The 25,119-nt window shown below is 42.5% G+C and overlaps 1 protein-coding gene across 2 annotated transcripts in view; it reads left to right on the top strand.

Annotated features, from left to right (window-relative positions):
* Nucleotides 1–25,119, top strand: part of LOC144684562 (microtubule-associated tumor suppressor 1 homolog) — a 213,847-nt gene that overhangs the window by 68,978 nt on the left and 119,750 nt on the right. For both annotated transcript variants that reach the window (XM_078548503.1, XM_078548511.1), the window contains exons 4-6: nt 5,347–5,550; nt 8,301–8,438; nt 10,714–10,806. In XM_078548503.1, coding sequence (XP_078404629.1) covers nt 5,347–5,550; nt 8,301–8,438; nt 10,714–10,806 — 435 coding nt within the window. The remainder of the gene's footprint in view (nt 1–5,346; nt 5,551–8,300; nt 8,439–10,713; nt 10,807–25,119) is intronic.

Here is a 25,119-nt window from a genome sequence, read left to right as displayed (position 1 = left end):
ACCAACCTTTCATGTGGTACTTAGTCTAAGGGAGGTTAAGAAAAATTTGCCAAGTAGACTGGTGCCCACCCCTGCCGATTTTAGTTTGCAACCTCCCTCTGATGACATTGTTCGGGGTCCTGCTGAGCCGCAACCCATACCTTTTGAGTAATTGGTTCCTACCCCAGAACTGTTTCTGAAGCTTCTCACTTATGCAGCATGCATTGACCCTTCCCATTTTCCAATTTGCACAGTCACTGTGTGACACTAGGGAGTAATCAGAGATTCCTTCCTCTATCACTCTGATTATAGGACCTCCAATACTTGTTCTCCCCATGTAGTCGGTGCTGATGTAATCCATCTCCTGGCTCACTCCTTTCCCTCTGCAGAATATTCTGTACTCACTCTATTCTTGGGCCTGGCACCAGGGAGGCAACACAGTGCAGGGCTTGAGTTTGACTACAGAAATATCTGACCCCCTAACTATGGAATCTCTGACAACTGCATTTGTACTCTTTTTGCTGTTTGCTCCCCTCACTCCCCCTTCAGTCTCTTGCGCATTGGTGCCATGGGTTGAACTATACTCCTTGCCGTTATCAGCACTCCTAGCAGTCAATGCTGACTAAAAGACTACTGTATTTCCTGCCTCATCCCACTCTTACGCCAGTAGAGGCATAGCTGTCTGAACTCTCTGCCTGTTGGGTGACCACCAGCTGGAATAATCCAGAAAAAACACATCCTCCATGATGTGCTGCAGTGACTTCAGCTCTTGAGCTCAAGCTTGAGCAGCTGGAGGCACTTTCTACACACAGGATCTGCCAAGCTGCATGAAGTGTTCTGAAGTTGCCAAATGGCGCATGAAGTGCAAGCAACAAGTCTCACCTGTCCATGCGTGGTCTAAAAAGTCTATTCGCATTTCAAGAATCTAGTCAGTACCTTGCTTAATATATTAATTATGCTTCCAGACCTGCTCTGTGCTATGGCTCTAATCCATTTAATGATGTATTTTCCTTGATTTGAAATTTCCCAACTCCTGGTTTAAATGATAACATGGTTTAGAAAAATATTCACCAACCAATCACTTGCCTGCTTTCCTGTAATGGCACATATTTTTCTCTCCGTCACACGTTGACTTCCTGCTATTGCTTTTAACTGTGGGTCTCTGGCCATGTTTTTCTTCAGGCTCAGTTTTTCTGACTTGTCATCCTATTCTCTTTTGTTATCCATTGTATTTTTCCACTTCAGCCCCTTTTTTTTCCCTTCCCCCTCACTCCCACCCACCCCTAACCACACTTGCCAGTTCTAAGTCTTGGTGACAGCTCTGTTATCCTTTTTGATAGGATCCTGGTGTTAGTCTGGTTCAGGTGGAGCAAGTCTTGACTCTACAGTTCTTTCCTGCCTCAGTGCTGGTGTCCCAGGAAATGGCAACCTTTCCTTCCTTTCCCATATCACTCCTTGAGCTATGTTTACTTAATCTGTTTATGCCTATACCAATTTGGATGTAGCTTGGGTTATAGTCGAGGGATTGTTTAATTATCCACAGGGTGTGGACATCAGTGGCTAGGCTTGCATTTATTGTCTGTCCATAATTGCCCTTTAGAAGGTCTTGGTGAGCCATCATCTTGAACCGCTGAAGTCCATGTGTTGCAGGAACACCCTCCAGTACTGTTAGGAAGGAAGTTCCAAGATTTTGACCCTGCAACAGTGAAGGAGCGACGATATAGTTCCAAGACTTAGAGGGGAACTTCAGGTGGTGATGTTCCCATGCATCTGCTGCCCTCTTTCTTGGCGGGATTGCAAGGTCCTGTCAGTCTTTTCTGCAGTTCAATCATCTTTTAGATGGTACACAGTGCTGCCACTATCAGTGGTGGAGGGAATGAATGTTGATGGCAGTGGATGGGGTGCCATTTGCAAGCTGTGTTGTTCTCTGGTGTTGAGCTTGAGTGTTGGAGCAGCACTCATTGGCAAGTAGAAAGTATTCCATCAGACTCCTGACTAGTGCCTTGTAGATGCGAGGTGAGTTCCTCTCTCCAGAATTCCCAGCCTCTGAACTGCTTTTGCAAGCATAGTATTTATATGGTTGGCCCAGTCATTTTTTTCTTGTCAATTGTAACCCTAAGGATGTTGATGGTGGGGGATTCAGCAATGCTAATGCCATTGAATGTCAAGGGGAGAGGGTTGGATTCTCTCTTGGAGGTGGTCGTTGCCCAGCACTTGTGTGGCAATGGTGTTAATTGCCATAATTAACCCAAGCCTGAATGTTGTCCAGGTGTGCTTCATATCGACACTGACTTCTTTACTATCTGAGGAGTTGCAAATGGTTCTGAACATTATGTACAATCTTCAATCTCCACCCCCTGACTGTGCATCTCCGAACACTGCCACATTCTTTTCCACTCCCTCCTCCTCCCCACTTGAATGGCCTCTTGTACCATGGTGTCCTGGGGAGTTTTCTCTCCCACCCTGCAGACTTTGCCCTCATCCAAATGCACAGCAAGAACCTTGTACCTGTTGGAAATGGGCCAAGGCACTACATCTGGGATTGCCATGCTTTGCTGATTAACTGATTTGCAGTCACACCCTCCTGTTCATGACTACCAGACTTCTTTCACTCCATTGCCCAATGAAATTGAAGTGCTTGGGTAGCTCCCTGCCCCCTCCATGATGCTCTGCAATGTCTGCATTTCAGGCTCTCGATCCGTGAACTGTAAGCCCCTTGAGCTGCAGATACTTAAGTGCCGATGTGGTTCATCCTCAGCTTCATCCTTTGTTTGATCTTAAAGCTTTGATACCATGCTCTTGGCACTGAAATAAGTGTTTTTAAAAAATTAAACATTAACTCTGATTCATCAGCTGTAGCTGTTGGTGCGCCTCACTTTTTATATTGACCATGATATCACATTTTGAGTTTTCCCCCCTGGTATCAGCTGCTGCTTTGTTGCCCCTTTTCAATCCCAGATATTTGGGGTTCCTACTTTTTTTCATCAGCCATTATTCTGTCTGCCTATATATCTTGTCCGACTCATTTTGTGATTTCCTTTTGGAGTTTGGTGTTGTCTGCAAATATGTCCATTTTATCTTGTATCTGAATCCAGGTCTTGCACGTAAGTAGCTTGGAAGTAGCAAATACACCTTGTCCCTGATGGAAGGTGAAGGGTGGAAAACCCTTCTATTTAATCAAGGAGTTTGGCCAGGCAGGTTCCCCCTTTTGAATCCATACTGATGGTTGTCATTTACTTGTTACTTCTGACTATCAATTCTGTTACTTATGTGGAAAAGAAATAAGGTAAACCCAAGCAAGTACTCAAGATGCTGCCAATTGGGGAAATAAAGTGCTGGAAATATTCAGGTCGGCAGTATCTGTGGAGAGAGAAAGTTAGCTCTTCAGATTGACCTTTCATCAGAAGGAATGAAAGCTAATGCGTTTGGAGTTGCCCTGTTTTTTTTTGCTTGTTTTGAATATAGGTACCATGTAAATCTGTTGCCATTCAAATACCATCTCCAGTGTTGATTGAATCATTGATTCAGTTTTTTAGGGGTCTATTTAGCTAATTTTGGACTTTGACCTTGTTTATACCATAGTCATTATTTTGGAGCATCATAGAGGGTGTCTTCTCCTCTTGCTGTGTGAGTGGAGGAAGGTTTATTTCAGAATATCATGTATCAGTTTCATGTCTATTTTGTGGCTGATTTCTTTTCACTGCTTCTCAAACTACCCTCTTGCTGTTGTGGCATTGAGACAATTTTTACTGTTTCTTGGAAAGAGGCATAGCATCTGAGGCCAAGTATCTATCTGCCCAATCGTTCCTTTCATGTTGATGTTTTCTCACTTATACCAGTGAGCACCATTTTCTTTCTCCCCTGCAGGATTATAAACCAAGAACTTGTTCATTTTCTCAGCATGTCCCAAGTCAATGAAGTTTATTGATGTTTAGTCATAGTGCAATGTAGGAGAATATGGCAAATGATTTGGACATATCAAGGTGTCAGAAACCGATCACAGACCAGATTATCTGTTAGAATTGAGTTGATTTTAGCCATGAAACTGGACAACTCTCTCTTCAAATGAAAAGCAGGTAGATTCTAACTGGCAGGTAACGGACATCATTGGTTACCGTGCAGGCGGTAAGGATGAAAAAATCTCCTGATGCCTATAAAATGTGGCTATTGTGTACACAAATTATCGATTCTAGTGACTGTGGTATTATGCTGACCAAGTGGAAAAGTGTCAAAACTATGATATTAACAGACACACATCCTCAATTCTTGTGGCAATGTATATCATCATGAACTTGCATAAGAATCCAAAGAGTCTGCTACTGTGGGAATAAAGATTACACGTGGAAAAAGGCACTACCTTTGGAAATTTTTCAGCATGGCCAAAATTCTGGCCCTACTTGCAGCATTGCATTTCATTCTTTAGTTTGATGGTGAGTTACACTCATTGTCTTCCAGAGTTTATAGTACAACATGGAGAAACTTTGGGCTTCATTTTAAAGGGATAGTGCCCATCCCTAAACTAGAGCAATGTTTTTTTTTTCCATTATTGGATGACTGCCAGCGATACTCGACAGTCAACCTATGCATGCACTAGCTCAAGCAAGGATCGAGGAACATTGAAAAAAATTTCCCACTCTCCTTTCCCTGGCAACAGATCAATTGTAAAACAAGTGGTGTTATCCAAAAGTTTGCTCAATAGTGTGTCAACATGTATTTTCTGTAATATTTTGGCAATTTAACAGAATTAGTGCAAATATTGGACTAATTTTAAAAAAATACTTTGACAGGTAAAGACTTGTCACTAACTGTTCATTTGCCAATGACAACTTTGAAATTAAGTACTTTTTTGAAGTACAAGGAAGGTTGGGGGTCAAAAAAGAAATCACGACTTTTTGCCATATTGGCTAAGATTTAAACTTTATGGTAGGCAATGTTTTTGTTAAAAATTGGGAATGGTGTACATACTCCATCTGTACTGAATAAAAGTGTATGCAAAGCTTGTTTGAAATCATCTATATTGCAGGTGGGCTCTGTTAGAGCTTTGTCAGAGTCAAACCTTGAAACAATATTATGGAAAAGTGTGGATGTCTTTTTTTTGTTCATGGGATGTGGGTGTCGCTGGCAAGGCCGGCATTTATTGCCCATCCCTAATTGCCCTTGAAGATTGCGGTGAGCTGCTTTTATTGTTGGGTGTGGGAAAACTTGAAGGTGGTTGCTTCTGGTCCGTACATGTCTGGTTTTTTGGACACCAACAGAAGAAAACTTGACCTATTTTAACTCCTGTCAGATGAGTCATTTGTTAATGTAAATTTTGCTTTTACATGTTAAAACTAAAATGTAATGTTCCTTATTCCTTATTTCTTACAGATCAACAAAAAGGTATTTCTATTAAAGCAAAACCAAGACCTGCATCAGTCACAGCTGCTTTGAACTTTGGAGATAATGCAATAAAAAGCACACCTGGCTCTAAACTGCCTGTTCCAGCTTCTAGGTTACAAAGAGTCAATAGCTTGTCATCAGTCAGCAGTGGTGTCTCAATTCAGAGTGTTCAGAGCACTTATAGTAATAAATGTAAGTGTCTATTTGTTAAAAGCCCATTGAAAAGCTGTTAATAGTGATTTGTTTTAATCTTTAGTGATAACTGTAGAGTTTAAGATATTTACTTTGAAAATCAGGAACACTTAAATGTGCCAGTCTTCTGCTCTGTTTAAAACTTGCATTCATCTTTCTGTATGCAAGATATGTATGTTGACTGCCAAAAATGGATACCTGTTCTGCAGAGTTGTATGTGAGGTGCAGATAGGATTGCCAACTGTGATTAAATGTATTCCTGGAGATTTCATCACATGACTTGCCCCCTTGCTCCATCCATTTGTCGCCAACACATCCATCCTTGTGACGTACTGCCTTCCTATGCCAATTGGAAAGCAAAAGGACTCATTACCCAATTGGGTGGTGCTTGACTGTCAGCCAAACAGCCTCTTCTCTCTCTCTCTTTCTCCCCCCCCCCCCACCCTGCCACCCATTTTCAATATTTCTACATCTGGTAAAGAGAAATGTGCGAAGAATTTTAAAAATCCTTTTTAATGCCACTATGATTTTTCTCCAGAATTGCACACTGCAGTGTCCTGCAGATCTTCAATTGCAGGAGACTTGAGGCCAGTCCTGGAGGGTTGACGATCCTCGGTGCAGATGGCATTTGCTCAAGCTTAAAACACTAAATTTCCATGTCTTGATGACATCTAACCAGAGTAAAATTCATGAATGTGCTTTCTTTTTGGTGCTGTTGTTATTTTGTCCATCTGTCTAAACGCTGAAGAAACGAGCAGCATTCCACAGCAATCAGCTCTGAACAAAGGCAATCTAGCAAAACACAATGATCCCCTCTTCTGTAACGAGTGAATTAAAAGATGTAATATGATGTAACCGTTACAATAGCCCGTTCAAAAATTGAGGGTGTGATTTATACAAATTTACAAACGCAAAAAATCGGTCTCAACCATGAGCCCTGGTGCAGTTTTTTTAAATGAAGCTTGGATTCTACATGCTACTGCTTTGTTTCTTTTGATTGGCCATCTCTTTGTGCGTGTGTGTGGCTGAAGCATAGCGCACATGCATGCCTAGCAAATTAGTTTATTTCCACTCTATTTCACTGAGGGTCAGCGTAGGAAATGGCAGCATGAGCAAGGGTGAAATGCTACTTCTTCGTCTGCTTGATTCTGGACCATTTCAATGACTGTACCAGGAGGACTTCGAAGCTGCACCCACACCACTTTTTCTCCACGTATTTTCTCCAATTCTACACTTGTGCCACCAAACACTTCGGGGAATCGTAGTGATGTCATGTTTGTGACCTTTTTATTAATTGGATCGTATAGTTTCTGTATTGTTCCTTTGTTAGCAGTCTTCATCGGGCGACCTAAATATCAGCAATTAAAAAGTAAGTTATCCATGTGTGTTCCAGAAGAGCTATTTGTTCTTGCAGATTCTTGTTTTGGGTCCGGCTTTTTTGGTCCAATTGATTTTTAATAAATTAATTTTTTGATTTACGAATTTTACTTGAGCTTAATCTGAAATTCAGGATCTCGCAGTTTAAAAAATGGGGAATGGCAGTACAAAGGCAGTTGTATTTTTGTGATGGTGGGAAAGCATCACTATAGAAACAAGTGGACTCCCCTGGGACCAAATCGTACTGTGATCTCGGATCATGAATGCATTATAACCCTAAAGGCAATTAAACAAGTGTGCAGTTGGTGATTATTCGGTGCTATATATTTAACAAACCAAATTGTAAAAACTTTAAATGTTTACAGCATGGCAGCATTGAATACAGAACCACCGTTGACGATTATATATGCTGTCCTCTTGATTCGGTAGCGAAGCACCCGCGTTTTTTAAGAGCAAATCTGTGCTAACCTTTCGCTAAAATAAAAATCTGTCGAAGGTTGGCTTTAATTCTGTGAATGGGGAGGTACTTGCAGTAGATCGGTTGATCTTGGAAATCATGTATGCTGTCAACCAAAGCTGACGTTCCGCTGGTCCTAGCTCGTCATGTGACTTTTGTAATCTTGGAACTGCTTCCATTTGTAGGACGATTACTTCAGATATACATGGCTGTCTGAAATGAAAATCATCTTTACACAAAAGGAGTGAAATCAGATAGCAAGCATAACTTGTTTTCTACACAAGTAGATATTTACTGATCTTCCCTGAAATTAATTTACACCAGTTCTGCAAATGTAGGTATGTTTAAACAAGGTTACATCAATTGAAACAATATTCTGTTGTGGATTACCAAGGCTAATACATGAAATGAGGTAACATAGACTAACCTGAGTTAGTTTGGTGGAAGCTCCTGTCTGAACAGGGAAGGAAACAGACCTGTCCAGTGTTTGAATGAAAAATTGCTTCCAGCTGTCAAGCCATACCAGAAATAAAAGTCTGATTTCAGCCACTTCATTGCAAGATAATTGAACAGCAGTAACTGAAACTCAATTACAGGAGGAGGCAGCTGTTAACAGTTCAAAATTGAGCCTGCAAAGCAGTGGTGACAGCTAGGGCTTGATTTTTAATGCCGTAGCTCTTAAGATTTTAAGGTTACCGAAAGCTCAGTCTTACACTTTCTTTCAGATACTCGAGACTTAACAGCTTTACTAGACATTACATAACTGACTACAACAGTACCTGGGAAAAGCACAAAACCTCACTCTCACGAGGATGAACTTCTTGTCTGTAGCACACCATATTCCTGTCTTCAGTAGATATTTAGTGTTGTGCAATTTAGAACAGTGGCTGGTTGCTAAAACAAACCTTTTTTTCAGCTGCAGTTGCTTCAACAAATCGGAGAGGAGATGGTCTTAGGAAAGGTGTGCTCTCTGCAAGCCCTTGTGGTGTTCAAACATCATGTACAAAGTCATTGCAGAAAAATAAGGTGCTTTCTGTGAAGACCCCATGCAGAGGTAGATTTACACTTGTAGCAAAAACTTAAGTTTGTTTTAAAACTTGCAACGACAGTGGGTTCATTGTTTGTGGCTATGTTCTATCAAATTTGTGAATAAAACTAACCTGGTATTTAAGATATACATCAAATGGTTAAGCCTTTTTGGTAGTTTTTGACTTTCCTGTTTTTGTGGAAGTGACATCTAGTTTTGTTACTGGAAAGGTTATAGAATAGTCCAAGTAAACGATAATGACTTCTTATTCTGAGAATTCTATTTAATCATAATCAATTTGCAAAACAAGCTTAGGTGACTTGGCCTGTGAGTAATTAAACAAAAGTACAGATTAAGAGTTGCAAATTGATCTTTAAAATTAACTGGGAATGCAGTCGGTTTGCAATGGAGAGGGAAAAATATTTATCTTGCACCAGGTTTAAGATTGTCATATTCTAGGCTTGGTGGGTTGAAGCCTGATTCCCAAATGTGTGTGCATATGTATGTACATAATATCCTAACAGGAAGCAGTCCTTTCTCACCCTTGTGTCCCAAGGTTTGAAGAGTAGAAACTGGTTGACCATTCATATGATGGAAAGATAAGCAGATTGGGTAAAACATAGTGTGAGCTCGATTTTGGTTTGAGTTATGTCATGATGATTTCTCTGCTTAATCTAGCAGGGTTCAATAATTGCACAAAAACTTGCATTCAAGGAAGCCGATTGCTTGGAAGGGTCAGTTAATAAGTGATCTCATTGGTAGTTATGTACTTGTTCACTGCCAGCAAAACCACATTTTTGCTACTTGGCTCCACAAGTCCACACTCTGCATGCTCTGCTCCTACACTCTTAAAACATTTTATTTGCACACCCAGATTCATATAGCATTATATATGCATGCATGTCAAAACCCTAACTTTTTTTTCTAGGGTGGAGTTTGGGGGAGGTGGGAGAGGTAGAAGATATCTTCAAGTATTGCTCCACAATACACTTGAAGACCGCTTTTGTATTGCTATAAATCAGTATGATTACCACTTAAAAAGATCAATCTGCACATTTCAAATTCGAAGTTGCTGTTTTCTGTACAAGTTGGTTTCTATAATAAATCATGACTTCAAGGTTGCACCCACTCCCTCACAATGCTCTTTAGTGGCTCCTTATTTCTCATCTACGTTCTGCCTCTACATATGCTGACAATATCCAGTTCAATCCCTCCACCAACTCCCTCGACGTTTTCACTGTTGTGAAATGATCAGATTGCTCATCTGACATCAGTCCTGTAGAAGCAGAAATGCCCCCAACTAAAAATTGGGGAGACTAAAACCATTGTCTTTAATCTCCACTGTAAAGTCTGCTCTCTAGCTGCTGACTCTCTTCCTCTCCCTGTCAACAATCTGCGGCTAAACCAGAATGTTCACAGCGTTGTCGTATCTGACCCCGAGATGAGTTCAGATCATCTCTGTAACATTGCCTGTCTCTATCTCCTTAGCTCATCAGCTGCTGAAACCTCACCCATGCCTTTGTTACCCCTATTCCAGTGCACTCCTGGCTGGCTGCCTATATTTTAGCTTCCATTAACTTGGTTATCCAAAGGTCTGCTCATGTTCTTGCTGGCACCAAGGATCATTCGTCACACCCCTGTGCTCACTTAGTTTGGCTCCCAGGCAGCAATGCTTATTTGGGGGGGATAAAAGCAAACATTCCTTTTTTATAAATCAAAGTGTGGTTTTAGCCCTCCCTCTCTCTCTAATCTCTTACAGCCCCCAATTTTGATGTCTGCACTCATCTAATTTTGCCTCTTGAGCATCCTTCATTTTAATTGCACCACCGCTAGTGGCTGTGCCTTCGGTCAAATCCTCAAGCTCTGGAATTCCCTCTAATCCTGTTTGCCTCTATCCCTTTCCTCTTTTTAACACACTCCGTTTAACACCTTTGACCATTTTTTTTTGACCTAATCATATCCAGCTCCAATATGCTTTATAACATTTTTGCAAAGTATCATAACACATTGTATTACATTGAAGGTGCTATAGAAATACAAGCTTCTTCCAATTTTCTCCCCTTCATGGTGTCTGCTCTATGTTGCGGTGAGTTAATGAAGTAAATAAGCTCAGATGTCACCTTCGTGCATCCTATAAAAGATGTAAAGATGTTTCTATGGTGTTAATAAGATTCCTGATTTGTTATCGTTTTTAAATGCAAAAGTTCAGTTTTAAAAAGAATTCCAAACCGTTTTAATGTGGTTGTAGACTATTAATGTACATTTACCAGGCTTAATTTTTTTATACGCCTTTTCCTTAAAGGAGTGAACAGAAATGTTACCACCTCAAGTCAAAATGTTCCAGGTTCAGCTTCAAGGTCTACAAGACAACTGAGTGCTTCGCACAATTTGAAAGGTAAATTATATTTTCTAATTTTTGTTTCATTGGCTAGACTTATTGATCTTGGTGATAGCTGTCAAATTAATTATGTGCTAATCCCATGTCTGAAGAGGCTTTGTTGTGTAGGATGAAATGCAAAGATAAAGGTTGTGGTGCCACTATGAACAAGACGTGGATTGAAAATTTCCTGTCTGATTTGTTGACTATCAAATTGGTGTTTTTGACAATTTGCAGCAATTTAAGCACAGTTACTGCCAGAAAAAATAAGGTAGAAGAGTTATGTTACAAATTGTTTGAACCAGTTGATATGAGAATTGCAGCATGGATTAATGTTGACTATTCAAACAATTTCTCACTTAAAAATCATATATTCCTGTTGTGCCTTCAAAATGTTGGTCAAATGTGGAAAGAATTGCTGAACTAAACTTTTGTTTTTGATTTCTGTTTCAAATCTATAGTACACATGTTTGGCAAATGGAAAAAATTAGGCTGCTCTACTTTTGAGAAATCTAATCAACTCCAGCTGTAACAGCCTCTCTGTCCCAGTGCAAGTGTTTAGCTTTTACATTTTACATAGTAAACATGCACAAAGCAAGTACTGGTGAATGAAAAACTTGTTTTATTCAGTTACTTTACCTTTTTCCATAGTGTACATACATACTGGGCAAAAATGACAAACCGCTTGATTCCTAGTGAATGCTAATGTTGTAGTTAACAAAATATTTATTTTGACTATTGAAAACAAGCTGCAGAGACTTCAAAAACTAATTTGTAAAGTGGTTGCTGTCCTGAATGAAACATAGAAACTAGGAGCAGGAGTAGGCCATTTGGCCCTTCGAGCCTGCTCCACCATTCATTATGATCATGGCTGATGATCCAACTCAATAGCCTGCTACTGCTTTCTCCCCACATCCTTTGATCCCTTTCACCCCAAAAGCTATATCTAACTCCTTCTTGAAAACATAATGTTTTGGTCTCAACTACTTTCTGTGGTAATGAATTCCACAGGCTCTCCACTCTCTGGGTGAAGAAATTTCCCCTCATCCCAGTCCTAAATGGTTACCCCATATTCTCAGACTGTGACCCCTGGTATTGGACTCCCCCACCATCGGGAACATCCTTCCTGCATCTACCCTGCCTAGTCCTGTCAGAATTTTACAGGTTTCCAAGAGATCCCCTCTCATTCTGCTGAACTCCAGCAAATATAATCCTAACCGACTCAATCTCTCCTCATACGCCAGTCCCGCCATCCTAGGAATCAGTCTGGTAAACCTTTGCTGCGCTCCCTCTCTAGCAAGAATATGCTTCATCAGATAAGGAGACCAAAACTGCACACAATATTCCAAGTGTGGTCTCAACACAGCCCTGTATAATTACAGCAAGACATCCCTGCTCCTGTACTCTAATCCTCTGGCTATGAAGGTTAACATACCATTTGCTGCCTTTACCGCCTGCTGCACCTGCATGCTTACCTTCAGCGACTGCTGTACAAGGACACCCAGGTCTCGTTGCATGTTCCCCCCTCTCAATTTATAGCCATTCAGATAATAACCTGCCTTCCACTCTGGTAGCAAAAACAGGATAACCTCACATTTATCCACATTATACTGCATCTGCCATGCGTTTGCCCACTCACTCAGCTTGTCCAAATCACACTGAAGCATCTCTGCATCCTCCTCACAGCTCACCCTCCCACCCAGCTTTGTGTCATCTGCAAATTTAGAGATATTACATTTAGTTTCTCATCTAAATCATTAACATATATTGTGAATAGCTGGGGTCCCAGCATCAATCTCTGTGGTACCCCACTAGTCACTGCCTGCCATTCGGAAAAAGACCCGTTTATTCCTACTCTTTTGTTTCCTGTCTGCCAACCAGTTTTCTATCCATCTCAATACACTACCCCCGATCCCATGCACTTTAATTTTAATCTCTGATGTGGGACTTTGTCGAAAGCCTTCTGAAAGTCCAAATAACCCACATCCACTGGCTCCCCCTCATCAACTCTACTAGTTACATCCTCGCAAAATTCCAGTAGATTCATCGAGCATGACTTCCCTTTCGTAAATCCATGCTGACTCTGTCCAATTCTGCCACTGTTTCCAAGTGCTCAGCTATTAAATCTTTTGTACCGGACTCTAGAATTTTCCCCCCTACCGACGTTAGGCTGATTGGTCTATAATTCCCAGTTTTCTCTCTACCTCCCTTTTTAAATAGTGGGGTTACATTAGCACCCTCCAATCTGTAGGAACTGTTCCAGAGTCTATAGAATCTCAGAAGATGACCACCAATGCATCCACTATTTCTAGGGCCACTTCCTTAGGTACTCTGGGATGTAGATTATCAGGCCCTGGGGATTTATCAGCCTTCAATCCCATCAATTTCCCCAACACCATTTTCCCTACTAATACTGATTTCTTTCAGTTCCTCCCTCTCACTAAACCCTGTGTTCCCCAACATTTCTGGTATGTTATTTGTGTCCTCCTTTGTGAAGACAGAACCAAAATATGTATTTAGTTGGTCAGCCAATTCTTTGTTCCCCATTATAAATTCCCCTGCTTCTGACTGTAAAGGGACCTACGTCTGTCTTCACCAATCTTCTTCTCTTCACATACCGACTTTTACAGTCAGTTTTTATGTTCCCCGCAACCTTACTCTCGTATTTTTATTTTCCCCTTCTTAATCAATCCCTCGGTCCTCCTTTGTTGAATTCTAAACTGCTCCCAATCCTCAGGTCTATTGTTTTTTTTCTGGCCAATTTGTATGCCTCTTCCTTGGATCTAATACTATCTCTAATTTCCCTTGTAAGCCATGGTTTGGCCACCTTTCCTGTTTTACTTTTGCGCCAGACAGGAATAAAAAATTGCAGTTCACCCATGCGCTTTTTTAATGTTTGCCATTGCCTATCCACCATCATCCCTTTAAGTAACGTTTCCCAATCCATCATAGCCAACTCGCGCCTCATACCACCGTAGTTTCCTTTATTAAGATTCAGGACCCTAATCTCAGAATCAACTACGTCACTCTCCATCTTGATGAAGAATTCTATCATATTAAGGTCGGTCATCCTCAAGGGGCCTCGCACAACTAGGTTAAGAACATAACATAAGAACTAGGAGCAGGCGGGGTGGCAGTCAATTAAACACAAAGATAAAAACAAAAAGCTAAAAGCTACTGCGGATGCTGGAAATCCAAAACAAAAACAGAATTACCTGGAAAAACTCAGCAGGTCTGGCAGCATCGGCGGAGAAGAAATCAGTTAACGTTTCGAGCCTTCATGGCCCTTCGGCAGAACTGAAGCATAGTTAGAAGAAGGGAGAAATATAAATTGGTTTAAGGTGTTGGGGGGGGGGGGGGGGGAGAGAGAGAGAGAGAGAGACATTGAGGGTGTGGTGATTGTGGAAATGAGCAGATAATCAAAAGATGTCACAGACAAAAGGGTCAAAGAGGTGCTTTGTCTGAGAAAAGTGCTAATTAAGAATGGAGGACAGGATATTCAAAGTACAGCTCTAGTGGGGGTGGGGTGGAAAGGCTAACAAGGTTTTAGTTTTAGATTTAAAAATAATGGAAATAGGTGGGGAAAGAAGAATCTATATAAATTATTGAAAAAAAAAAGCGGGGGGTGGGGGGGGGGAGAAGAAACGGGGTGGGGATGGGGGGAGGGGGAGTTTAAGATCTAAAGTTGTTGAATTCAATATTCAGCCCGGAAGGCTGTAAAGTGCCTAGTCGGAAGATGGGCTTCACTGGAACAATGCAGCAAGCCAAGGACAGACATGTGGGCAAGAGAACAGGGTGGAGTGTTAAAATGGCAAGCGACAGGGAGGTTTGGGTCTTTCTTGCGGACAGACCGCAGGTGTTCCGCAAAACGGTCGCCCAGTTTGCGTTTGGTCTCTCCAATGTAGAGGAGACCGCATTGGGAGCAACGAATGCAGTAGACTAAGTTAGGGGAAATGCAAGTGAAATGCTGCTTCACTTGAAAGGAGTGTTTGGGCCCTTGGACGGTGAGGAGAGAGGAAGTGAAGGGGCAGGTGTTGCATTTTCTGCATGGGCATGGGGAGGTGCCATAAGTGGGGGTTGAGGAGTAGGGGGTGATGGAGGAGTGGACCAGGGTGTACGGAGGGAACGATCCCTACGGAATGCCGTCAGGGGGGGTGAAGGGAAGATGTGTTTGGTGGTGGAATCATGCTGGAGTTGGCGGAAATGGCGGAGGATGATCCTTTGAATGCGGAGGCTGGTGGGGTGATAAGTGAGGACAAGGGGGACCCTATCATGTTTCTGGGAAGGAGGAGAAGGCGTGAGGGAGGATGCGCGGGATATGGGCCGGACACGGTTGAGGGCCCTGTCAACGACCGTGGTATTTCTCCCTTCTTCTAACTATGCTTCAGTTCTGCCGAAGGGCCATGAAGGCTCGAAACGTTAACTGATTTCTTCTCCGCCGATGCTGCCAGACCTGCTGAGTTTTTCCAGGTAATTCTGTTTTTGTTTTTAACTAGGAGCAGGAGTAGGCAATTCAGCCCCTTGAGCCTGCCCCGCCATTCAATACGAGCATGGCTGATCTCATTTCGCCCTCAACTCCAATTTCCCACCCTGTCCCCATAACCTTTCAACTCGTTACTAATTAAAAATCTGTCTATCTCCTCAAATTTATTCAGCGTCCCGGCATCCACTGCACTAAGCTGGTGAATTCCACAGATTCACGACCCTCTGAAAAAAGTAATTCCTCCTCATCTTTAATTTAAATCTACCAACCCTTTGCCTAAAACTATGGCCCCTCGTTCTAGAAAGCCCCAGAAGGGGAAACATCCGCTCCACGTCTACTTTGTCTATCCGCCTTAGCGTCTTGTATACCTCAATTAGATCTCCTCTCATCCTTCTAAACTCTGGAGTATAGGCCTAAACTGCTCAATCTCTCCTCATAAGACAAGCCCCGCATCTCTGGAATCAATCTAGTGAACCTCCTCTGAACTGCCTCCAATGCAACTACATCCTTCCTCAAGTAAGGGGACCAAAACTGTGCACAGTACTCCAGGCGCGGTCTCACCAATGCCTTGTACAGTTGCAACAACATTTCCGTATTTTTATACTCTCTTCCTTGAGCAATAAATGCCAAAATTCAATTTGCCTTCCTTATTACCTGCTGTACCTGTTAACTAGCTTTCAGCGATTCATGCATGAGGACACCCAGATCCCTTTGCACTGAAGCATTCTGAAGTTTCTCTCTATTTAAATAATAAGTCGCCTTTTTATTCTTCCGACCAAAATGGATAACCTCTCACTTATCCACATTAAACGCCATCTGCCAAATTTAGGCCTATTTGCCTAACCTGTCCATATCCATTTGTAAATTTCTTATTTCTTCATTACAAGTTACTTTCCCACCTATTTTGATGTCATCTGCAAATTTAGCTATAGTACCTTCTATCCCTGAATCCAAGTCATTAGTATAGATTGTAAATAGTTGGGGCCCAAGGACCAAACCCTGTGGCACCCCACTAGTTACAGCTTGCCATCCAGAAAAAGACCCATTTATCTCAACACTCTGCTTTCTGTTCGTTAGCCAATCCTCTATCCAAGCTAATTTATTACCCCTAAATCTGTGAGATCTTATCTTGTGTATTAATCCTTTGTGCGGCACCTTATCAAAGGCCTTCTGGAAGGCCAGATATACTACATCTACAGGATCCCCATTATCCACTTGGCTTGTCACATCTTCAAAGAACTCTAGCAAATTAGTCAAACACGATTTACTCTTCTTAAAACCATGCTGACTCTGATGGATTGCATTTTGACTTTCCAAATGTCCCATTACTACTTCCTTAATAATGGATTCCAACAATTTCCCAATGACAGACGTTAAACTAACTGGTCTATAGTTTCCTAGTTGCCAATTATTCCTTTCTCATTACACAATACTCAGTCTAGGATGGCCTGTTCTTTAGTTGGCTCCTCAACATATTGATCCAGAAAACCATCCCGCATATACTGCAGGAATTCCTCCTTTGCAGTATTGTTACTAATTTGATTTGCCCAATCTATATGCAGATTAAAGTCACCCATAATTACAGATGTTCCTTTATTGCATGCATCTCTAAGTTCTTGTTTAATGCCATTCCCAACATCACCACTACAGTTTGGGGGTCTATATACAAGCCCCACTAACGTTTTGCCCCTTAGTGTTTCAGCTCTACCCATACAGATTTCACATCGTCAGAGCTAATATCTTTCCTCAGTATTGCATTCATTTCCTCCTTTAACCAGCAACGCAACTCCACTGCCTTCTCCTCTTTGTCTGTCCTTCCTAAATACTGAATACCCCTGGATGTTCAGTACCCATCCCTGGTCACCCTGCAGTCATGTCTCTGTAATCCCGACTGCATCATACCTGTTTACGCGTATTTGTGCGGTTAACTCATCCACTTTATTGTGAATGCTCCTCGCGTTAAGGCACAAAGTGTTAAGGCTTGTCTTTTTAACATTACTTGTCCCATTCCCACTATTTTTCACTGAGGCCCTGTTTGATTCTTGCCCTTGATTTCTCTGCCTATCACTTTTCTTATTCCCCTTTCTGTTTTTTGTTCTTGTCCTTGAGTCCTCCTCCTCTGACTCCTTGCATAGGTTCCCATCCCCTTGCCATTTTAGTTTAAACCCTCCCCAACCACTCTAGCAAATATTTCCCCCTAGGACATCAGTTCTGGTCCTGCCCAGGTGTAACCTGTGCAGTTTGTACTGGTCCCACCTCCCCCAGAACTGGTCCCAATGTCCCAGGAATCTGAAACCCCCCTCCCCTCCTCATCATCTCTTCAGTCACGTATTCATCCAACATATCCTGCTGTTTCTACTCTGACTAGTACGTGGCACTGGTAGTAATCCTGAGATCACTACCTTTTTGAGGTCCTACTTTTCAATTTCCTAACCCCCTATATTCTGCTTTTAGGAACTCATCCCTTTTTTTTTACCTACATCGTTTGTACCAATGTGTACCACGACCACTCGCTATTCACCCTCCCCCCTTCAGAATGTCCTGTAGCCGTTCTGAGACATCCTTGACCCTAGCACCAGGGAGGCAACATACTATCCTGGGGTCTCATTTGTGGCCACAGAAAAGCCTATCAATTCCCCTTACAATTGAACCTCCTATAACTATTGTATTCCCACACCTTTTACCCCTCCCCTGTGCAGCAGAGCCAACTGTGGTGCAACTAATTTGGCTGTTGTTGCTTTCCCCTGAGGCCATTCCCCTCAACTGTATCCAAAGCAGTAAATTTGTTTTGCAGGGGAATAGCCACAGGAGATTCTTGCACTGCGTGCCTAGTCCTCTTACTCTACTTGGTAGTCATCCATTCCCTTCCTGCCTGTGGACTCTTAGCCTGCAGTGTGACCATCTCTCTATACGTGCTATCCACAATACTCTCTGCCTCGCGGATGCTCCACAGTGTCCCCAGCCACTGCTCCGGCTCTGAAACCCCGGCTTCCAGGAGCTGCAGCTAGAGATGCTTCTCGCACGCATGCTGGCCCCAGGCACTAGAAATGTTCCCGGCTTCCCACATAGAGCAGGAGGAGCACACCATGGCTTTGACCTCTCCTGCCACAACTTACCCCTTTAAATTAAATTAAACCTTTTGGAACATACTTAATATCAATTACTCTAGGGCCCTACTTCCCTGCTTCTCGTTGTTACAGAATATAGCCCGTACAAACAATGAACCATAAAATAAGACCTTTAAAACTATAAGTGATAAAAGTAGTAAATACTTACCCAACCGTACTCACGGTACTCAAAGGATCACCTCGTTCGCTCCTCATCGATCTCCCTCAGTCACCAAACTCCAACCTAAGCACACTACTGAAGCCCAAAGCAGCACTCCAGTGCAGACAAAAATGAGATAGGACTTGATTAATAAAATGGGCTGCTAATTTGGTTGCTCGAGAGTTTTATTCCCATTTCCTCAATGACAGCTTCTGATGCAACGCATTGGGGCAGAATTTGCTGTAGCACAGCATCTGCTGTTGGATAGCCTTGTTCCTGCACCTTTCAAGCTCAAACATTCAACAATAACATTAAGCAAGATAATATAATACAACACAGCATGGGAAGTAGGACGTCTGGGACCTGAGTCAACAGGGGAACCAAGGATATCCCCTTGACCAATGAGATTGAAGGAGTTGAAAGTGAGGACATTTCACTGAAATTTCAAGAGAGAAAGACTGTTTGGATTGAAGGAGGCAAGACTTGAGCAGAAGTAAAAATTGAGATTTGAGTTTAATGTCTCAATTCGTGACTTGAAGGAATGACACTCTACATTTGTAATAGTGAATCTTGGATGCCAAAGAAGTTGATTTGACAATCATTAGCTTTTTATTGCCAGGCTCAGTCTGGTTGAGACATTAAATTGTCTTCAGGTAGATGTGAAAGATCTTGTGGCACTACATGAGTCTCCAAATGTCCTGGCCAACATCTATCTTTTGATCAGGGCCCATTGAAGCCATTATCTGTTCATATATTTCTATGCTGTTGCAGGACCTTGCTCTGTGCAAATTGGCTGCCACATTGGCCTAAGTAACAAGTGATCACACTTCAGGAGTGCTTAATTTGCTGTAATGTTCTGTAGGGTGTCCCGAGTTTGCAAAAGGTGAGACGGAAATGCAAGCCCCTCTGCTTTTTCTCATTCCTCCCCAGGAGTTTGGATGATAGAAGGATGTGAAAGGTGTTGGAAAGGGTACAGAAGAGATTTATCAGGAGGATACAAAGGATAAGGCTGCTGCCCTTAACCCTGTGTAAGAAGAGATTTGATTGTGGAGTTTAGAATGGGTTTAATAGAGTAATGAGGGATGCTCTATATGGTGGCAAAGGGTCAGCAACCAGATTTGATTGGCAAAAGAACCAGAGGTGACATGGAACATTTTTTGTACACAGCAAATTGTTCTGGAATGCACTACCTCATAGAAACATAGAAAATAGGAGCAGGAGTAGGTCATTCAGTCCTTTGAGCCTGCTCCACCATTCAATATGATCATGGCTGATCCTCTACCTCAATGCCATACTCCCGCTTTCTTCCCATACCCCTTAACGCTTTGAGTCTCGATCTATCTATTTCCTTCTCAAGCATATTAATGTGACTTGGCCTCCACAGCCTTCTGTGGTAGAGGATTCTACAGGTACACCATCACCTAAGTGAAAACATTTCTCATCTGTCCTAAATGCCCTACCCCGTACCGTGAGACTGTGATCCCTTTGTCTTGACTCATTAGCCAGAGGAAAAAATATCCCTGCATCCAGTCTGTCCAGCCCTACCAGAGTTTTAAATGTTTCAATGTGATCTCCCCTCATTCTTCTAAACTCCAATGAATATAGGTGTAGTTGGCCCAATCTCTGCTCATACGACAATCCTGCCATCCCAGGAATCAGTCTGGTGAACCTTGACTGCACTCCCTCCTAAGGCAAGTATATCTTTTCCTGGGGAAGGAGACCAAAATTGTATAAAATACTCCAGGTGTGATCTCACTAGGGCCCTGTACAGCTGCAGTAAGACATCCTTGCTCCTGTACTCCAGTCCTCTCGCAATGAAGGCCAACATACCATTTGCCGCCTTAACTGCTTGCTGCACTTGCATGATTGCTTTCAGTGATTGGTGTACAAGGACGCCCAAGCCCCTTCATACATCAACATTTCCCAATCTATCACCAATTAAATAATACTCTGTCATTCTATTTTTCCTACCGAAGTGGATAACTTCACACTTGTCAACGTTATACTGCATCTGCCATGTATTTGCCCACTTACTCAACCTGTCTAAATTGCCTTGAAGCCTATTGACATTCTCCTCACCACTCTCATTCCCACCTAGTTTCGTGTCATCAGCAAACTTGAAAATATTGCATTTGGCTCCCTCATCCAAATCATTGATATACATTGTGAATAGCTGAAGCACAAGCACTGATCCACTAGTCACTGCTTGCCTCTCCATTTATTCTTACTACTCTTGCTTCCTGTCTGCTAACCAGTTCTCAATCCATGCCAATATATTACCTCCAGTCACATGTGCTTCAATTTTACACACTAACCTCTTATGTGGGACTTTATCAAAAGCTTTCTAAAAATCCAAATACACTGTATCCACTGGTTCTCCCCCATTTGTTCTGCTAGTTAGGTCCTCAAAACTCCAGTAAGTTTGTCAAACATTGTTCCCCTTTCATAAATCTATGTTGACTTTGTCTAATCCAGTTGATATTCTTCCCCTTTCATAAATCTATGTTGACTTTGTCTAATTCAGTTGATATTGTCTAAGTGTCCTGTTATCACATCCTTTATAATAAACTCTAGCATTTTTCCTACTGCTGAGGTTAGGCTAACTGCTGTATAATTCACTGTTTTGTCCCTCCCTCCCTTTTTTAAATAGTGGGGTTACATTTGCCACTCTCCAATCTGCCGGAACTGTTCCAGAATCTACAGAATTTTGGAAGACGACAACCAACCCACCCACTATTTCCATGGCCGTCATCTTTTAGTAGCCTGGGATGTGGATTATCAGGCCCTGGCGGCTTATCAGCTTTCAGTCCCATAAATTTCTCCAGCACTATTGTTTTAGTAATACTAATTTCCTTCAAATCCTCCTCCTCACTAGACCCTTGGTTCCCTAGTATTTTTGGGAAGTTATTTCTGTCTTCCTCTGTGTGAAGACAGAACTAAAGTAGTTGTTTAATTATTCTGCCATTTCCTCCTGTTATAAATTCTCCTGTTTCAGACTGTAAGGGATCTACATTTGTCTTCAGTCAGTCTTTCTCTTTTTACATACTTACAAGCAGACTGTAAAAGCTTCTATATGTTCCTTGCCAGTTTACACTCATACTCTTTCCCCTCTTAATCAATCTCTTGGCCCTCCTTTGTTGAATTCTGAACTGCAATCCTCAGGTTTGCTACTTCTCTAGCAACTTTGTAAGACTCCCTATTCAGATCTAATACTTTCCTTCATTTCTTTTGTTAGCCATGGCTGGGTTGCCTTTCCTGTTGTGTTTTTACATCAGAAAGGATTGTATAACTGTTGCAATGCATACATTGGTTCCTTGAGTATTAGCCATTGTCTATCCACCGTCATGCCTTTTAATGAAGTTCCCCAATCTATCTTAGCCAACTCACGCCTCAGGCATTCATAGTTTCCATTAGATTTAGGACCCTAGATTCAGATTGGACTATTTCGCTTTCCAACCGAATGAAGAATTCTAACATGTTATGGTCACTATTCCCTAAAGGACCACACACAAGATTATTAATTGACGCCATTTCATTGCACACTACCAAACCTAGGATAGCCTGTTCCCTAGTTGGTTTCTTGATGTACTGGTCTAAAAAACCATCTCGCGTACACTCCAGGAACTCATCTGCCACAGTATTGCTAATTTGGTTTGCCCAGTCTATATGTAGATTAAAGTCACCCATGATTATTGGAGCACCCCTGTTATAAGCATCTCTAATTTCCTGTTTAATGCCGTCCCCTAACTTGCCACTACTGTTGGGAGGTCTACACAATTCCCATGAATGTTTTCTGTCTGTTTTTTGCTGTTTAGCTCCACCCAGACTGATTCTACATCCAAGATTTTCTCAGCCACTATCCCCTCACAATTGCATTGATTTCATCCTCAACTAACAATGCCGCCCTTTCGATTTTTGCCTGTCCTTCCTAAATATCAAGTACCCTTGGATATTGAGTTCCCAGCCTTGGTCACCCTCACGTCATTTCTCTGTAAAAAGGTACGATATGATTGTGATTGCACCCATTTGTGCTGTTAATTCATCTACTTTATTGTGAATGTTCTCTGCATTCAGATGCAGTGACTTTAGACTTCTTAAAAATTTTTGCACACCTTTTTTGTACTATGGCCCTATTTGCTGCTATCCCTTGTTTCCTCTGCCTTCCACTTGTGCTTTCTACTTTTCAGTCTTTCATTCCTATCTTCATTTCCCTCTCTTGTGTCACCCTGCTCAGGTTACCATCCCCCTGCCAATCTAGTTTAAACCCTGGGGAGGTGGTGGCATAGTGGTATTGTCTCTGGAATTGTATTCCAGAGACCTAGGGCAATGCTCTGGGGATCTGCATTTGAATCCCACCATGGCAGATGGTGAAATTTGAATCAATAAAAATCTGGAATTAAAAGTCTGATGACCACGAAACACACAAACCCATTGGGCTCACTAATGTCCTTCAGGGAAGGAAATCTGCTGTCCTTATCTGGTCTGGCCTACATGTGACTCGAGACCAACAGCAATGTGGTTGACTCCTATTGCCAATCCCCTTTTTTAGTGGGCATTTAAATGTTGGCTGAGCCAGTGATGTCCACATCCCATGAATGAATTAAAAAAAACCTCCCCCACAGTACCAGCGAATACCCCTGTGGGGATATAGGTCCCAGTCCTGCTGGGTTGCAACCTGTTGAGCTTGTATAGGTCCCATCTTCCCCAGAATCGGTCCCAATGTCTGAGGAATCTAAATCCCTCCCTCCCTACACCATCTCTCCAGCCACACATTCATTCATCTGGTCTATTCTCCTATTCCTGATCTTGTTAGCACTGGGAGTAATCCTGAGATTACTACTTTTGAGATCCTGCTTTTTAACTTACTTCCTAGCTCCCTAAATTCTGCCTTCAGGACCTCATCCTTTTTACTTATGTCATTGGTACCGATATGGATCACAACCTCTGGCTGTTCATCCTCCACTTTCAGAATGCCCTGCAGCTGCTCAGTGACATTGTTGACCCTGGCACCACGGAGGCAGCATTCCATCCTGGTGTCACATCTGCAGATGGAGAAATGTCTATCTGTTCCCCTTACGTTAGAATCCCCTATCACTATTGCTCTCCCACGATTCCCCCTGTGCAGCTGGGCTTCTCGTGGTGCCACAGATTTGGCTCTTGCTGCACTCCCCTGAGAAGCCCTCCCCCAGCACTATCCAAAACAGAATGCTATAGAGCGTGAAGGACCCAGGGGACCTGCACGACCTGCTGAGTGCTTTTACTCTGTCTGGCAGTCACCCATTTCCTTTCTGCCTGTGCACACTTTATCAGCGGTGTGACCACCTCATTGTACGTGCTATCCACGAAAATCTCATCTTTGCAGATGCTTCATAGTGGCTTCAGGCGCCGCTCCAGCTTCTAAACGCAGATTTCAGGTAGCTGCAGTTGGAGACACTTTCTGCACATGTGGTCGCCCTGGACACCAGAAGTGTGCCTGACTTCCCACATCTCACAGAAGGAGTATTCCACTTGGCCGAGCTGCCCTGTCATGACTTACCCTTTAAATGACTCCCTTTTACTTATACTTCCTCTAGTTTAGAATATTAGAGAGAGGAAATACTCATCAGGCCCTATTTACCAAGGCTGCTCTTTTTGAGGAAAGGTGGAAAATGCTAGGATCACCTTCCCTTTTCACTGAACTCCCTCTCGCCAAACTCAACTTAAGCACTCTAATGAGGCTCAAAGCAACATTCCAGGACAGACAAAGCAGTGCTGCTTTGGCCTGCTTTTATGCTCTCTGAATCTAGCTTCTAAAAGCCTGTTTAAGCCAGTTATCTAATTAACTATCTGCAGCTGCAAGCAGAGTCTGTATAACCCCTGGACAATTTCACGTCAGCTGTGGCTCAGTTCATAGCGCCCTCGCCTTTGAATCAGAGGGTTGTGGGTTCATGTCCCACTCCCGGAAACCAAGAACTGTGATTGTACTCGAAAAGAGTTGCAATCTGCGACTGTTGATTACTCGAAAGAGTTTCCCACATTTTTTTATTTGTTGGAGATGTGAGCATTGCTGGCTAGGCCAGCATTTATTGTCCATCCCTAATCGCCTTTGTTCAGAGGGCATTTTAAGAGTCAACCACATTGTTGTGGGCCTGGAGCCACATGTAGGCCAGACCAGGTAAGGACAGCAGATTTCCTTCCCTAAAGGACATTAGTGAACCAGGTGGGTTTCTGTGACAATCGGCAATGGTTTCATGGTCATCGTCAGACTTTTAATTCCAGATTTTTATTGGATTCAAATTTCACCATCTGCCATGGTGGGATTCGAGCCCGTCTCCCCAGGGAATTACCTAGGTCTCTGGAATACTAGTCCAGTGATAATACCACTATGCTACCGCCTCCCTCCATTTGCCAGATCTTTGCCCACTCAACCTATCTATATACTTTTGTAGCCTCTTTGTATCCTCTTCACAACTTACTTTCCTACCTATCTTTGTGTCATCAGAAAATTTGGCAACCATCCGATCCATCCCTTCATCCTGAAAACAATTAAAGCCCCAGTTCTGACCCCTGTGGGACATCACTCGCTAGTTCCTGCCAACCTG

The sequence above is a fragment of the Cetorhinus maximus genome, chromosome 1 (assembly GCF_964194155.1).
Source record: "Cetorhinus maximus chromosome 1, sCetMax3.hap1.1, whole genome shotgun sequence".
Classification (NCBI taxonomy): Eukaryota; Metazoa; Chordata; class Chondrichthyes; order Lamniformes; family Cetorhinidae; genus Cetorhinus; species Cetorhinus maximus.
Note: the sequence above shows the minus strand (reverse complement) of the source record. Positions and strands in the feature narration are given on the sequence as shown.